Source organism: Pinus tabuliformis, chromosome 9, assembly GCF_031772625.1.
Source record: "Pinus tabuliformis cultivar Carrire ecotype Pingquan chromosome 9, CPIR1, whole genome shotgun sequence".
Classification (NCBI taxonomy): Eukaryota; Viridiplantae; Streptophyta; class Pinopsida; order Pinales; family Pinaceae; genus Pinus; species Pinus tabuliformis.
Window position 1 is genome coordinate 1,362,388,882 of NC_142307.1, and position 16,649 is coordinate 1,362,405,530.

Genomic DNA, 16,649 nt, shown 5'->3' on the forward strand with positions numbered 1-16,649 from the left:
TAGATGAAGTCTCATCTTTGGTATTTCGCCTTATTTCCTCCTATACCAAATTGGACCATAAGCACTCCCAATTCGATAGTTTCTCCCTCCCATTCACCAAATATTGATAGTTATGCCAACTCTTGGGAAGGCCCAGAAGGGCTAGGCTTACCAAATCTTATTTAGGGACATTAACACAAACCCCACCAAGTTCATCACAATACTATGTAAACTTGCTCAGATACTGCAGAATTGTGTCATTCTTCCACATCTTGATACTTCGAAGTTTTTCCTTGAGCACCAGCTTCCTATGGTCACTACCATTCTCAAACAATTATGTCAGTGCTTTCCACATTGCGAACGGAGCTTATTTTCCTTGGATATTCAAGACAATATGATCTCGTACTCCCTCCAAGAATATTCTCCTTTCCTTGGCTACATATTTCTTCCACTAAGTAAGGTTTTGGGCATCATATGCTTGTGGTTTTGCAACATCTGACTTGATGTATTCTAGAAACCCATTGTCATCCAATATCACCTCCATGTGATCCTTCCATGTAACAAAAGCAGAGGTACATTCCAATGCATACTCTATCCTTACTTCATTGAAGGTCATCTTCTCATCTCTGAAGAAATATTGCTAAATCGATCTTCAAATTCAAACCTCTAAGAAACACCTTTGAATTTCCTGCTCTAATGCGAATCCAACCTTGATACCATGTAGAAATTAGGTTGTATATCTGCAATTTCTCATGATGTTTTAATCAAAATAACAAGACACAAACCTACTCTATTGCTTTGTGGACATTAATTCACAATTTAGAACAAAAATATCAGACATGCAAGAAGAAATAACAAACATGCAACAAGTATTTTTATCTGGGGAAATAAATCTGCTAAGACCCCTAATGCCTACTTGCATTAATCAAATGAATAGAGATGTATCACAATTTCTTTGCTCAACTAACCACAACCTGCAAGTGCCCAACCTATCTCTCTACTCAAGTTAGGCCTCTGACCCAGACTTAGTCAAATTATGCCTCAACTTGAGCTCTTATTTCATTGTGTTATTCTTTGAGGAATTAGGCCCCTATTATTTAGGAAATTCCTCAAATTAAATTTCGCAATTCCTTAGGTTGATCATCTAACTGCATGCACCACATTTACACAAAAGACTAGTCAACAATTGATGTTACACTCCCTTGGAATCTCCACCTTAACTAGGTAACTCGATTTCTCTACATGCACTACTATTTTGGTTTTATTGATCAGTTAACTAGATGATCACTAAGTTTGACCGATGTCCCACTTCTTAACTAACCTTCCACTAGTTCCCCCAAAAGTTGGAATTGGTTTAATTGAAAACAAGCTTAAATAACTGACCTTGATTTCTATAAATTAGGAATCACACATGCTTAACTGAAATCTGCTAACTCGAATTTACTGAGTAAACTGGGTGACACAAGCCATGTCACACAAATTAACATCATTCAAGTTGTCTGCGGATGTGGAAATTCAAATTTTCTCAATTTAATCAAGGCAAAATCAAATTGAGAATTTCTTCCTACATTTTCCAATAGTGGAACACTGTTGTTATATCAAAGTTGTTTATCTTATGATTGCATTCATATGAAATAAATGCCTTATAATGTGGTGTGGATTGGTAATAATAAAGAAATATTAGGAGATATAATCCTATTATAAAATTGAATGCCATTAAAATTATACATGCATGAGGTTATAATTTGGATGGATATGGAAAGGCTATAGAACCACACAAATGTCACATAGCCTCCCTACTTGTATTTTTGTTTGGAATACAACTTTCTTGCCAACACTAGAGCGCAAGGTGTTGTTTTCATTCAAAAAGTAAGGTCTCCAAATGGTTAATCAAATATTTAGGAGGTGGTTGGATGATGTTTCAAGGTGTTGGCTAAACCTTCCAACCCATTATGGTGGAATACATTATACTAGAGTATGGTATTTTGAAATCAATGCAAGGATGCATTGAGTAGATATGCATGAACAACTATAAAAATGTACAAGTGGTGAATATGCACATATTCATGCTAGTATATGAGTTTAATTGTATTTGTTGAATGCATTGTGTGAATACATGCTTTTATTAAATTTCTTTGGCATTAATATGTTAACACCTACAATGTCGGAGTTTCGACTAATCATGAATTTGAAATCATTTCAAGAGTTGTTCTGGATGAAGTGAGAGAATTGCATTCAAAAGTAGTCCCATGTTGATGGACAACATGAAATTTTTTTCATGGGAATGGAGTTAGGGGAAATATTGATGGCTAAAAGAAAGAAATCTTGGAAAGAAGGTTGTTGGAACCTTATTGCTTCCAAAAAATTCCTAATTAGATATTAGAAATGGATTCTTGGAAGTAAGTTGGTTTTCACCTTGCACATGAAAACCTTGGCCATATGGATCATCTTAGGGCCTATTTAGAAGTGAAGGGGATGGCTAACTCTAAAAGGGTGAGTGTCACTAGTAAGAGATAGCTTCCATAAATTAAATCATTGTAGAAAAATGCATGTGGTAAGGATGGATAAAGACAAGTTCATATCCCAAAGAATAGTGGAATCTCACCCTTGGTAGATAAATGAAGCAAACATTGGCCATATATATAAGTATCAAATCAAGATTGCATGCATATTTATGAATAAATGTTTGCATTGGGAAGTTGAGAACAATTGTAGATAATATAACCTTTTTATGAAAATGAATATGGAATTTATACTTTTCTTGATAGTTGTTACAAGAACATATGAAGAATGAAGACATTGATTGAGTACCTAAAAAGAACAACAATTGATGGTGTATTCCAAAGGGATCCAAAGGGAGGAATGAAATACCAACTATAATCAAAAGGAAATGGTTCTAAATACTAAATATGAGGGACAAATAAAGGACCAACAAATCTAGAAGATGTAATGTGGAAAGTATAGCCACATTTGGTTACAAATTCTGAAGTAAACAAAATTTGAGGTTAAAAAAAAAAAAAAACAATGTACATATGTATGGTGATGTGCACTAAGGACGATGAAAAAATAAGAGGGAGGGGAATGTAACACCCTAGCTTTGTCCCCAAAAATATAATGTAATATATGTGTGTGTGTGTGTGTGAGAATTATATTAAGAGTCAAACTATATGGCCAATGGCCAAGTAATGTAAATGAAGTGCATAAAAGTTATTAATATAAAATACATCCCTAATTGTGTGATGGGGGGAATAAAAATGATGGGGAGCTATGATTCTATGGCAGAGGAATAAAAAAGGGAGATAAGGGGGCCAACACTATAAAATATAATATTTATTCCGAAGTAAAATTCACATGGGCATTTAGCCTAATTTTGGGAAAAGGTTCTAAAAGTGGTCCATCGAGTGCCAACTAGCAAGTTTGAAGAATGCATACATAATTTTTGGTTTTTGGAAGTTTAGGGTCACTCTTACCTCATTTTTTCTACCATTATCTCTAGGATTACACCACCATTGCATCATGAATTGAGCATGAAACAAATTTCAAGAGGAAGGAAGCCATACCTGCAGGATTTGCTAAATAATGTAATTCTATTGTAGAATTTCCATTTTGAAATCTGCATAGATCCTAGCATTGAGATCTCCCTGGACAACATGTGTTAGAGCTTGAAAAGAGGTGAAATAGCCTAAAGGATAACATTTCAAAGAAGAGGATCCCATCATGGGTCATGTAAACTGAAACAAGAGAGATGTTTACTGGGATGGCTTCATAAGTGAACAAGTTATGAGAAATAATGGGTATTTAAGTTGAAACAGATCATGTTCATCTTGGTGCACTCAAATCCCCAAGACAAAGGTTTCCTATTGTAAAATTACTTAGTGTGGTATTTGTGTTGACGGTGTTTGATGTCGCTAACATTCTAAGGGGATCTCCCCGATGTGAATTACCAATTAGACCTCACACTGTTTGGTGTAGGAGTCCCATCCGGTCATACGGTCCGAATATCGTTGGAAAGGTTTTAAAGATATGCCTTGGTCACGATCAAACACAAGAGAACACAACACCTCTTTGGGGCAGTGAGAATGTGAGATTTCTGAGAGACCCAATGTAAGGTGTACAAGGGAGACTTCCACGACTGGTACGGAAAATGAGCCACTAGTTAGAAAATTAATATTACTATCCTAAAGGGGGACCTTGGAAGAAAGAGAAAGGCTTGTTGGATACCTGCAAATTAGTCCACATAATAAACAACAATCGTTAAATAATAAAATCACTCATTAAATAATAGCCATAGTTAAGCAACGAATTAGTTCATTAACTTAGTATGTAATTAATGCAACATACACCATAAACATAACTAGAATGTTAGGCTCCTATAATAATAGTGATTCCCCCATTACTATTGTCATTGTAGCCCTTATTGTTATGATTGTGCCCCTATTGTCCCCATATTGTTATTAGTATGCCCCATAGAAACCCACTATTGTTATTTCTGTGCCCTTATGTTATTACTGTTATGTCGGCTTGATTATATTGTGACCCCTTAGACTCCTATATATAGAAGGGAGGTTTAGCCATTTGTATCATCCAAGAATTGTACATTTGTGTAATGTAAAGGAGGTTTCCCCCTCGAAGAGGCTGAATTCTAAGGTGTTGATCTATCTTTTCTATCTTTTTGTGAGCTGGTCATACAGTTCAAACATCGTTGGAAAGGTTTTAAAGATATGCCTTGGTCACGATCAAACACAAGAGAACACAACACCTCTTTGGGGTAGCAAGAATGTGATATTTGTGAGACACCCAATGTAAGGTGTATGAGGGATACTTCCACGACTGGTAGGGAAAATGAATCACTAGTTAGAAAATTAATATTATTATCCTAAAGGGGGACCTGGGAAGAAAGAGAAAGGCTTGTTGGATACCTGCAAATTAGTCCACATAATAAACAACAACCGTTAAAGCATAAAATCACTCATTAAATAATAGCCATAGCTAAGCAATGAATTAGTTCATTAACTTAGCATGTAATTGTAATTAATGCAACATATACCATAAACATAACAAGAATAGTCCAACTATATCTACGATACATGTATGAAGAAGTGTCGGCTCATTGAGCTTATAATTAAGAGGGCAAGATCCCATGTAAACTATTACGTAGATGAAAAACTGTATCTAATAGTGGAACACGAAGCCATAACTTTCTTCTTCAAACAATTATCTATCTCCTATGTATTACAAGAGAAGCCAAGGCAAGGCCTCTAGAATCCAAGCCATTTTCTTGAGTTATGAGGATCTATTTATAACAAATAACAATTGCCTTTGAGCTTCCTTGTGACTCTTCAAATTCTATGACTATTCATATTCTATACATGACTCATTACATTCCAATGTGTGGCTATTCACACTCCACATGTGTCCCTTGGACTTCATTACATATAATTATTACATGAGACAAATTACAAATGAGACAATGACTATATAGGACAAAATTGTTAATGGGATAAAGAATCATCTATAATTCATTTGCTTTCTCGTGGAGCTCAGTTGTAATGTAAGTGTGCAAAGCTCTGAACTTCATGGAGATGGATTTGACTCGGACTAGAAAGTCCCTGATGAAGCGCATCTTCAGTTTCAATGACTCAGTTAATATTTTCTTGTAGTTTGACATACATTATTCCATATCCATGAAAGTTTTATATTAGCTTTGACTCATGCAATAATGTAATGTAGCATAATTTCTTTGGTTACCTCCAAGCCTTATCGTTATGTTGCCTACTTGATCTGCTCAATGTATTTCCTAATCTCTGGGAAGATGATCTCTATCCCTCTTATTGCTTCAAGTGTACCTATCAAAGGCATCCCAAGATTCTATGTCAAATACTCAAAACCATTGTGCATTTGATTATATGAAACAATAGTACTAATTGAATGTTCTCTAAGATGCATGTATTTTTGGTGGTGGAGTCTCAATTGAACTCTATCCATCTCTGTGGAAATCTTGTCTTTCTTCTCCAAATGTTGCAGAGCATCTAGATACTTGGAAGCCCACTCTAGAAGATGATTGACTACTTTTTTTAGTACCTTCAGGAGTTTCAACACTTCTTGTCACCTTATTTTGAATTCCAACAAGAGGAGACACCACTTGTTGTAGAAGAATAATATCATCGTATAATCGTGCCATGGCTTCCTCCATTGGCCCCAACTCTTCATGCATGGTTGACTCCCATTTTGTAGTGTTGAGGCTTTGTGATGACAGTCATTGATTCTCTGCCACAAGATGTTCCACTTGTTGCTTCACCGCAGAAACTTCTCATCCTGGCATTCTCATTCAACAAGTACTCAAAATTATCCTATGCCACTGTAGCGAATGCAACATTTTCCACCATAATAGCTTTGGGATTCCTTCTAGTGTTGGAGGTTATCACCTTCTTTGTAGAAACTGAGACTGGATTTTGAGGATCCTTGGGGAAGTATCTATGCCTCTATTGTACGATCCTCTTCTTAAGTTGATCAAACATTACACTACATACATCCATGAATCTGTCAACGAGTGGATGTGTGATCCCCATTTCACTAAATGGAAGATGATCACCTGTAAGGGTTCCTATGGAGTGTTTTTTTCATCATTCGTGGTTTGTATGGTATCCTCTTCCTCAAAACCTTCTTCTTCAATATCTTGAGTCAACTATTCTTCTTCTAGTCTCTACACTGCTTCCTCCTCCTCAGATTGCCTCAGTTATTCTTCCTCTATTCTTCTTCTCTCCTCTTCTTCTTATTTTTTCTTTTGGAGAAACTCATCCTACTTCCTCTTATCCTCTTCTTCTTTTGCTACTCTCCTCTCCTATTATGCTTGAATGGATCCTATGTTTAAAGGGCCGGCTTTCCATTTCTTGCTACTCTCGAATGTCGAGTCATACCTGATCCTCTTCTTAGGAGCTACTTTCCTTGCTTGAGGGGTTATCTCTTCTGCCTCCTGCACCTACAAGTCTTGAGCTGGTGGATCTTGGGGTGAACTAGTTTCCATCCCTGGATGTGCCTTCATGTTTACATTGTACTAGCTATTTATCTTCTCATCTCCTATTGTGGACATTGATGAGTACCTCGTATTGTGATTGATTCTTTCACAATGTTGTCTACACACTCTCCGGAGATCATATCCATGAAAGAATTTAGTGGTGAAGTGAAGGTGGTCCAACTCATGTATCTTTGTTGTTATCTTATTGTGGCTCTTTAACTCATATAATCTAATCCTCAATGGGAAGGTGGGCCAGGGGATTTCTTCCTCCTGTGAAGAATTCCTCGCAATCCCTTGTCTTTCTAATTTTTTGCTTCCTAAATGACCACCTTATTGGTCACATATCATGGCATGAGATGAGGGTATATCTAACAACCAAAACATCTTATTATGTACCCTTGGGAGCTACAAACCAGTCTGTGATATCTCAAAGTTACTCCTTCACCTAATCGTGTTGGAAATACTGAAAGGGGGGGGTGAATCAATATTTCTTTTCAATTTTTACTGTTACCAATTAGATAACTTATATTTAGAACACAAAATATGAACAATAGAAATAAATGTTTTTATTAATATAATATTTATAATGAATCAAGTACAATATAGGTAGGGCTCCGACCTTAGATGAAGACACCCAAGCTCCAACCTGGAATGTGCCAAGCACCTACTTGGACTTTAGCGAGGCTCCAACCTCTAGGGCTTCAACCCTATCTTATCCAAGGCACCAACCTTGAGTTTAGGAGCACCAACTCCAAGGACACAAATCCTATATTTTCCAAGCACCAACTTGGACTTTCTAAGGCACCAACCTTGTCAATTTTGAGACACCAACCCCAAGGCCTCCAAATCTATAGCTTCACTTTGTCAAGGTATGTTTGGTTATACTTCGCGGCTCCCAATGATTTCTTCAACAATCCCTATCAATATTCAACTATGCCTTCACTTAGTCTCCACGTCACATCATCAATGAAAACCTTGTTCTTCACATGAAGGTGTCACCACTACTCTTCATCTTACCCAAACAAAAATTCTTCAAGGTCACCTAATGGATTCAATGCATCATGGTCTTCGATGATCTCCACAAATCTTCAATATGCTGCTTCACAAAGTTCTCCAACTCTTTCCTATTATGTTCTCAAGAGAAGACTTCAACAAGCTCTATTTTTCCAATCCCAATAAAGCAACACTTCGACCACAACAACTATGACAACTTCGACCATGATAGTTTCAACCATGAAAACTATGGCAGCTTCAACCACGGCAACTACAGTAGGTTTGACCACGGAAACTACGACAGCTTCAACCATGGCAACTACGGCAGCTTCGACCACAGCAACTACAACAACTTTGACCACGACAACTACGACAGTTTCGACCACAGCAACTACAGAAGCTTCAACCACAGCAACTACGGCATCTTCAAACATGGAAAATACGGCAACTTCAACCAAGATTTTATGCCCAAACATAATTATCCTTTTTTTCTCCTAAACAATAATCTCCTTGTGCTCGTCGGTCTTTTTTCTTCTCTTGTACTTTGTATCTCTGAATTATTGCATGAATTATTGATCAAAATGAAGTGTTTAGATGTCTATTTATAGATATTTCATTTATAATTGAAGGGACACATCTATTTGAAGTGAGGCCGACTTCTATGATTGAGTGTAGGTCAACCTACTACTAGGAATAATTTCCTTAACTTATAAATTCAATATCTCACAAACTATTGGGAGTTTCAGGGCAAATAAAGGCTTGTTAGAAAGAGGAAAAAATCCTCTTTAAGATGGTCTAGGATCCATTTTCAAAGGATGCCTCCAAGGTGTCCAAAATATTTTTTCTTTGTGACTATCCTTAAATTTTATGCACAAAAATTTTGGGACAGCATGAGGAATGTTTGAGATAGCGTGGCTTCTTCATTGCTATCAATGTCATCATAGGATCATAGAGTCATTATGTAGGAGTGAAAAATCCATGTAGCATGATGCATGAACAATGTCATCATATACTAGTGTAGTCATAGTGCAGCATCATTAGGATAACTCCGAAATAATCTTCCAACCATCAAATGATCTCCAACCATGTTATCAAGACCTTATCAAGTGCCATCATCAATTGTGGTCATTCATCAATAATATGACATTATCAAATGTAGTCCTCCATATGTCATCAAGGGCTTCTAAATACTTGGCACTTGTTAAGACTTCTTCATTAGTGATTCGACATATTAATTGATGACATTCTTATGAAACAAGAGTTATGACATCATCATTTGGAACTAGGCATATCAGCAATATTTTCCATCTCACTTATTGCCATATTGACATTAATGACAACCTAGATTAACAAATCGATCATGCAAGGAGGATCGATCTCGAATATCATATGAAAGATAAATTCAAAGAAGTGCTCATACAATTTGTAATATGCACCTCTGAAACTTGATTCTGATAACATTTTGCAATGGAAGTAAACTAGGAGCTTCTCCTTAGGGGTTCAATTATAGTTCATTCCCAAGAATGCATATTGTGCACATATTCCATCTAAGAGAAATGTAGACATGTAGAATTTTGGTGCCTAGTTCAACCTCAAAGATGCTTTTTCTTGCCCCACATGATGTTGAAACTTGTATCAAAATATATTTTCCCAATTGAAAACTTTGTCATGGTCTACTGCCATGTTGAGAATATATATCCAATTCATCGTGAACATCTCAGTGTTCTTTTGCCCATGCAACTGAAAAAACATAACTATCAAATACCAATATACATCTCTAAGAATCTTTGTTGGATAGACTGCAGATGGGCAATAGAAAAACTTGGCAGGCTCTTAATATAATGATTTGATTATGTCACTTATGTCGAGGTGAGTTCATCTCATGTAAAATTTATCATTTACATATTCTACGAGATTGAGAATGTTGTAATATGTATGTATATCTTCACCATATTAGGTCATGAGTTGACAACCACTCTCACTACGAAGCACAAGGTGAGATTCATCCATATGTGTAATGATCCATTCAATCACCTCTGCACATGGCATGACCGGGAATCTGCATGTGATCCTATGCATCCTGGACTTCTTGATATTAATGTATGCATGCACATCTTCTAAGTTCTCAAAAAACTTGTCCTGCATGAATGTGTCCTTGATCTTTCCCCATGTGACCTCAGTAGTTTTATCAATGAAGCATTGTGTGTCTACATATATGGGAATGTTTGGCTTTGTAACTTCAATAGGTTCCTCAGTACTTTCTTCTAAGATTTATTTAGAGGCCACTTTATGAGGTGGGATGGTTCCAATAGATGAAGACAAGGTGACAATACTTGTAGCACGAACACATGTATGTGGCAGCACACTCATAGTTAAGAGGTTAGCTTAAAGCAACATACTATGCAACGATACTTGTAAATCATATACAAAGAACCATCACATGTCACTGGTCACAAAAATCTATGAACGAAAACACAAAATAACTTGCATGCATGAGAAAATAACCATTCAAAATATGAGGGCACACTTTCAAAGCACAAAGGAGTGTAAAGGGTCATTCGGGGCTTTGCAGTGTGCTCATGCACTCATGCAAGTGGAGAAAACCATCAGGGGCACATTGGTGCACTCCAAAGGGTTGAAGGGGTGAATTTTTGGACCTTCATGCCTTCACAATGCACTCATGTTCTCATGGAGTGAGAGAGGGCACACTGGCGCACTCCAAAGGGATAAAGGAATGGGTTGACCAACCTTCAGGTCTTCACAATGCACTGATGTGCTCAAAGAAAATAAGGGTGCAATGTTGTATGCCAAAGAAACGAAGGAATATGCTTTGGTTCTTTGTGGTGTTCTCATGCGCTCAAGGAAGGGTGTAGTTCTTTGTGGTGAAGAAGTGTGCTCAAGATGAAAACTTGGTCATTATCGGCGCAGTTTTAAGGGTTGATTGGGCTTCAGGTTCCAGAAGTGTGCTCTACTTGTTGGAAGCTCAGAAACAAATTTTAACAATAAGATTTGATTATAATATTGAGAAAAAGAAATATCTACAAGGTTATATAGATGTTGTTGCATTCAAAGTGGAATATGAAAGGTTAAAGAATGTACAGATTTTATATGTTTGATAGCATATTAACACTTGCAGCATGAAGATTGAACATAAACGCTAGCAAACAAACTAAGGAAATGAAGAAACAACAGCAAGAAAATAAAGGATGACAATGAAATCACGAAAGGCAATGAAAATATTCGACATGAAAAACTTACTTGTAGTGTTGGTTGATGAAGAGTTTCCTGATCCACAGTTGTGCACCCAACTCGGATGGAATGATTATGTGAATGAATGATTAGTTGGGTTGATTTAAAGAAATTTACATGTAAAATTCATTCATGCGTGATCTCCACTTGTTATCATGTGAAAGGGTTAGTTAAGGGAAGTTATGTGGGTTCCTACTTTCTAGGAGTGCACCCACATACAAGAAGATGGCTCATGCATGTGCCTAGGAAGAGTGCATGTCTTCGACACGAAGGATTGCGCTCAAGGAAAGTGAAATTTCTTGGCATGAAGGAGTGCACCCAATGAGTGCACACTTCTTCAGCTTGAAGGAGTGCACTCAAGTTGAGTGCATGTCTTCACCAACTTGGAGTGCACTTTTTCTTTTCTGAGTGATTTTTCTTGCTTTTGTTTTTCCTTTGTGATTTTGAGTTTTTTTTTAGTATGTGCATGGAAAGAAGGAAATTTTCTAATTAAAGATAAATGATTAGTTCACCCAACCATAGACTAACTAACTCAAGCACTTCTAATGGTGAAGTGACGATGCATAGGGAACATTGAATTAGGAGGATGTGACACTAGGAGAAAACACACAAATAGCAAATAAAGCAACATGATGACACAAAGGGGCTTGAAATGAAAGGTTATGTAGGTGCCAAAATTGACATAGGGAAAAAAAATTGGAGGGTCGTTGTTGCAGCGACAACACTTGGTAACACACATGATAACCCCAGCGTCTCTGAAATTGTTTCATTTAAGCACGAAGTCTCATTTCTCCAGGAAGTATTGATTCAATCAGTGGGTTACCTTAGCTCCCAATTTGTACTTGGTTAGATATATAGTCTTCCTTGTTACATTACTTGGCATAACATGGCATATAACAAGCCATATCAGTGTCTTATCAATGTAAGGATAATATGGCATGGTGAATTAAGAATAATCAAAGTGTGATTTTTACATCTCTAGGGTTTCTCAGCTACTAGCAGGCCTGGATAGTACCCCGGCAGAGTCGTTTCAAGAACACAAATGTTGCTTCACTACCAATGAGCCTAGAAAATACCCAGGCGAATTCGCTTACTTCACCTCCCTACATAGGAATCCTTTCTCTTCTTTCACCCTTTATTTTTCTTTTTCTTTTCATAGGACTATACATAGACACTTAATATTTTTCAATAGGCAAAAGAGGTATCCTAACTTATTGAGAGCAGAGGAAGTTGCTCCTTTAGAGATAGGTTTTAGACCTCTGATTCTTTTTTCGCTAAAATATTTCCCCTTATCTTACTCTACACATATAGATAAGAAAGAATACATTATTCATCAACAAGACTGAGTATAGGAAAGAGAATTCTAAAAAAAATGTGGGAATCATGGTTTTCCTACAATTGAAGGATCGTATTTTCCATCGAAAAATCATTGAATTGAAAGTGATAAACCAACTCAAGGAAGAGGGTGACATATAAGCCAAGGTTTTCATGTTAATACAACTTTTCATGCTCTAAAGAATTAATTTCAAAGGTTCCTATTTTCAGGCAATGGGTTGAGGAAACAGGTAACTCTGACCACTTCCATATTTTTTTGGATCTATCCTTCCCGCCCCCCAAAGCCTCCTGCCCCTTTCAAATTCAATTCCTCTTGGCTTCAAGACCCCTCTTTCAATAAATTTTTTAAGGAAACATGGATTCATCCGGACAGAAATGCAAGAGAGGACAAAAGTTTTTTGTTTATGGAAAATCTTAAGAGATTGAAGAAGGCGACCATCTCCTGGGCAAAGGATAGGAAGAACAAACTGAATGAAGAGCTGATCAGGATCAGGGAGGAGCTGAAAAACTGGAGAGTACTGAGGAGGATGGATATATCTCGCAGGCTTCCAAGGAGAGAATCCTACATCTGGAGAAACTTCAGAACCAAATTCTCTTGGACAAGGAAGAAGAATGGAGGCTCAAGAGTAGGGCTATATGGCTGAAATCAGGGGATGAAAATACTAGTTTTTTTCATAACTTTACTAAAGGAAGAAAATTTGTAAACACCATCTGGAGCCTTAAAGATGAAGAAGGAAGGGAGGTTAGTACCTTTTCAGGCCTCTCTAGTCTAGGTCAGAGACATTTCCAGAGGTTATTCTCAGATTCGGGAGAGGCCACCATAGCAGAGGTCATTAGAACTGCTCAATGCTTCCCAAGATTTTTCGAAGAGGAAGAAACAGAAGAGTTATCAATCCCTGTATCTAAGGAGGAAGTTGAAGAAGCTATGAAACTCATGGACAAAGATAAAAGCCCCGGGCCTGACGGGTGGACTATTGAACTCTTCCTCTTTTTCTTTGATTTAATTGGTTCTGAAATCACTGATGTAGTTGAAGAATCAAGACAGAAAGGAGAAGTATACAGCCCTTTCAATTCAACTTTTCTAGCTCTCATCCCTAAAAAGGATGATCCGGAGAATTTTGAAGATTTCAGGCCGATCTCCTTATGCAATTGCATATATAAGATTATTGCAAAGGTGATAGCTATTAGAATACTTCCCATTCTGTCAAGAAACATATCTATGGAACAATTTGGGTTTTTGGATGGGAGACAAATTCACGAAGCCATTGGAGTAGCCCAGGAGGTAATTCACAGTGTTAGACAATAGAAAAAGAAGGGTGTGGTTCTTAAAATAGATCTCTCCAAAGCCTATGACCGAATCAACTGGATTTATCTTCGGATGCTGCTAACTCACTTGGGCATCAATTATTCTTTCATCAGTTGGATAATGGGTTGTATTTCCAATGTCAGTTATGTTGTCCTTATTAATGGAGCTGCCTCCCCTTTTTTCAAAAGTCAAAGAGGCTTAAGGCAAGGCTGCCCTTTATCTCCACTTCTGTTTCTTCTAGTGGCAGAAGGCCTAAGCAGGCTGATTCATAAAGCTAGAAGAGAGGAGAAGGTAAAAGGTATAGAGGTAGCAATCAATCTTTTCATCACCCATCTTCTTTTTGTCGATGATATTTTGATTTTCTCTAATGGATCACTCAATGAACTTAAGGAGATAAAAATCTTAATTGATCTGTTTCTGAAAGCTACTGGCATGCAGATTAATTCTAGGAAATCTCAGGTATCTATGGCGGATGTTGACAGAAGGGAAAGATCCTTGGTGCTAAATCTTTTTCCCTTCCACCAACAACCGCTGGAATCCCCCTTCAAATATCTGGGATTTTGGTTAAATCCGACAGCATACAAGAAAGAGGATTGGAACTGGCTCATAGCTAAGATAGAAGCCAGAATTTCTCACTGGAGTCTCAAGTGGCTATCCAGAGCAGGCAGACTGACCCTCATCAAATCTGTACTGTTAGCCATTCCAGTCTACTGGGCAGCTTTAACCTGGGTTCCTAAAGGAGTGTTGGAGAAAATCAGAAGGATTTGCAGTAAATTCTTATGGGCAGGCTCTAAAGAAAGTTCATTTCTCCCCTGGGTGGCTTGGGATAAGTTGGCAAGGCCAAAAGAATGGGGAGGCTGGGGATTAAAAAGGCTTCCTGAGTTTAGTCTTTCTCTGGCAGCTAAATCTGGCTGGAGATTAATTTCGATGGAGAATCTATAGACAAGGGTGGTCAGAAGAAAATACATAGACCCAATCCCTCTGGAAGCTTGGATAAGGAGCCAGGAAAAGAAAAAGAAGAATGTCTCAGTAATTTGGAAAGCCACGGTGGAGGCTTTCTCAGTAATTGAACAAGGGCTAGCGTGGAATATAGGAGACGGAAGACATTTAAAAATTGGAAGGGATCCCTGGGTAGGTTGTAATGACGCCTTTGCTTTATCCCCTGGCTTACTCAGGCATCTAGACAATAAGGGTATTTTTACTTTAAACCAGGTGGAGAAAACAGGCCATTCCACTTTTTGGGGACAGGCCTGGAAAAGTGTTGAAGATCTGGGAATAAACATCATATGGAAGAACGAATGGTGCTCCTTCATCCAAGAACTCCAACGATCCAATGTCAGGCTCAAAAATGAACCAGACTTGCTGATATGGGCGCAGGGGGAATCAGGTGAATATTCCCCAAAAGATGGATACAAATTCCTAATGCAAAAGAAAGGTTGGGGATTCCCAGAATGGTGGTCGAAATATATTTGGAAGTTAAAAGGGCCAGCAAAGGCTAAGATCTTCCTCGGGTGTATGTTAAAAAGGAAAGTACCAACCTGGGACATTTTGCGAGCTAGATACCTAGTTGGACCAGGGTGGTGCCCTTTATGCAAATCAGAAGAGGAATCAATTAATCACCTTTTTATAACCTATGCAGAATCAAAAAAGATCTGGGGGGAGCTAACCAGATTGCTCAACATTAAGGCTCAGTGGGGCAATGAACCTTTGGAAGAAGCTTGGAGTAGATGGTGGCAAAATTTCCCGGAAGGGAATTTGAGACTTCTTCCTCTTATTTTCTTCTGGGGGGTGTGGATTGCGAGGAATAAGAGCCTTTTTCAAGATAAAAACACTCCCGTTTCTGTCACAGCGATAAATTGTGCAGCCATTTTCTCCGCCATCCCTGTCCCTGAATCTAAAATTCCTCATATTCACATCAAGTCTGTTACTATTCAGGAGGGAATTCCTTGGGCTTTTTTTGACAGAGCATCCCAGAAAAACAAGGCCGGTGCAGGATTGTGCATTCATCTAAATCACGATCATTCTCTAAAAGCTTCTGTAGGCCTAGGCTCTGGCACAAACAATTTTGCTGAGCTGACTGCTTTGCGCCTCCTTCTTTGCTGGCTTCTTCAAAGGAACATTTTTACAATTCAAATTTTCGATGACTCTTTGAACGTCATAAACTGGGTAAATGGGAGTGCTATATGTCAAAACCAAATTCTGAAGATTATTTTAGAAGAAATATCGCTTTTAAAATCATCATTTATCAATTTTATCATCTGCCATGTCTACATGGATAAAAACGAGGAAGCAGACCAGCTTTCTAAGGCTGGTTTACAGCAAGATTTGGGAAGCTGGTCAATAGAAGAAAAAAGGCAGGGGCAGTCTTATACATCGGTGCGGCCTCCCTTTGCTCAGCCACAGTGATCGCGGCACTACTTTCTTTTTGCTACAGGTTCATGGGCATCACTATTATATCATATTCCGCTTTTTCTTGTTACTGTCCGATTATTACAAAACAGAACTCTATATTATTTTGTACATATCAGTTTGTTTTAAGTGAAGCTACATTCATGTAAGGGGTTGTTTTCCTTCTCTGAAGGAGACCTCAAAATATCTTTTTGTCAAATGTTCCGAGTCTCCGTAAGGGAGGAAGAGCAGACAGTTAATTACCAGACCTTATTACAGCAGTATCAGAAAAACTTATCATCCTCAATCAGTCAAAAAAGACTGAGTTTTTTGTGTTTTTTACAGAATGTCAAACTAGCAATCTACTGAATCATCAGGATTGCA

General features: G+C 37.7%; 1 protein-coding gene across 1 annotated transcript; it reads left to right on the forward strand.

The window, feature by feature from the left end:
• Window positions 1–13,505: 13,505 nt before the first annotated feature.
• LOC149153567 (uncharacterized) lies at window positions 13,506–16,283 on the forward strand. The gene is made up of 5 exons (XM_089443850.1): window positions 13,506–13,853; window positions 14,316–14,711; window positions 14,820–15,008; window positions 15,090–15,264; window positions 15,517–16,283. Exons 1-5 carry the CDS (start codon window positions 13,506–13,508, stop codon window positions 16,281–16,283), a joined length of 1,875 nt encoding a protein of 624 aa, XP_089299976.1.
• The last annotated feature ends 366 nt before the right edge of the window (window positions 16,284–16,649 follow it).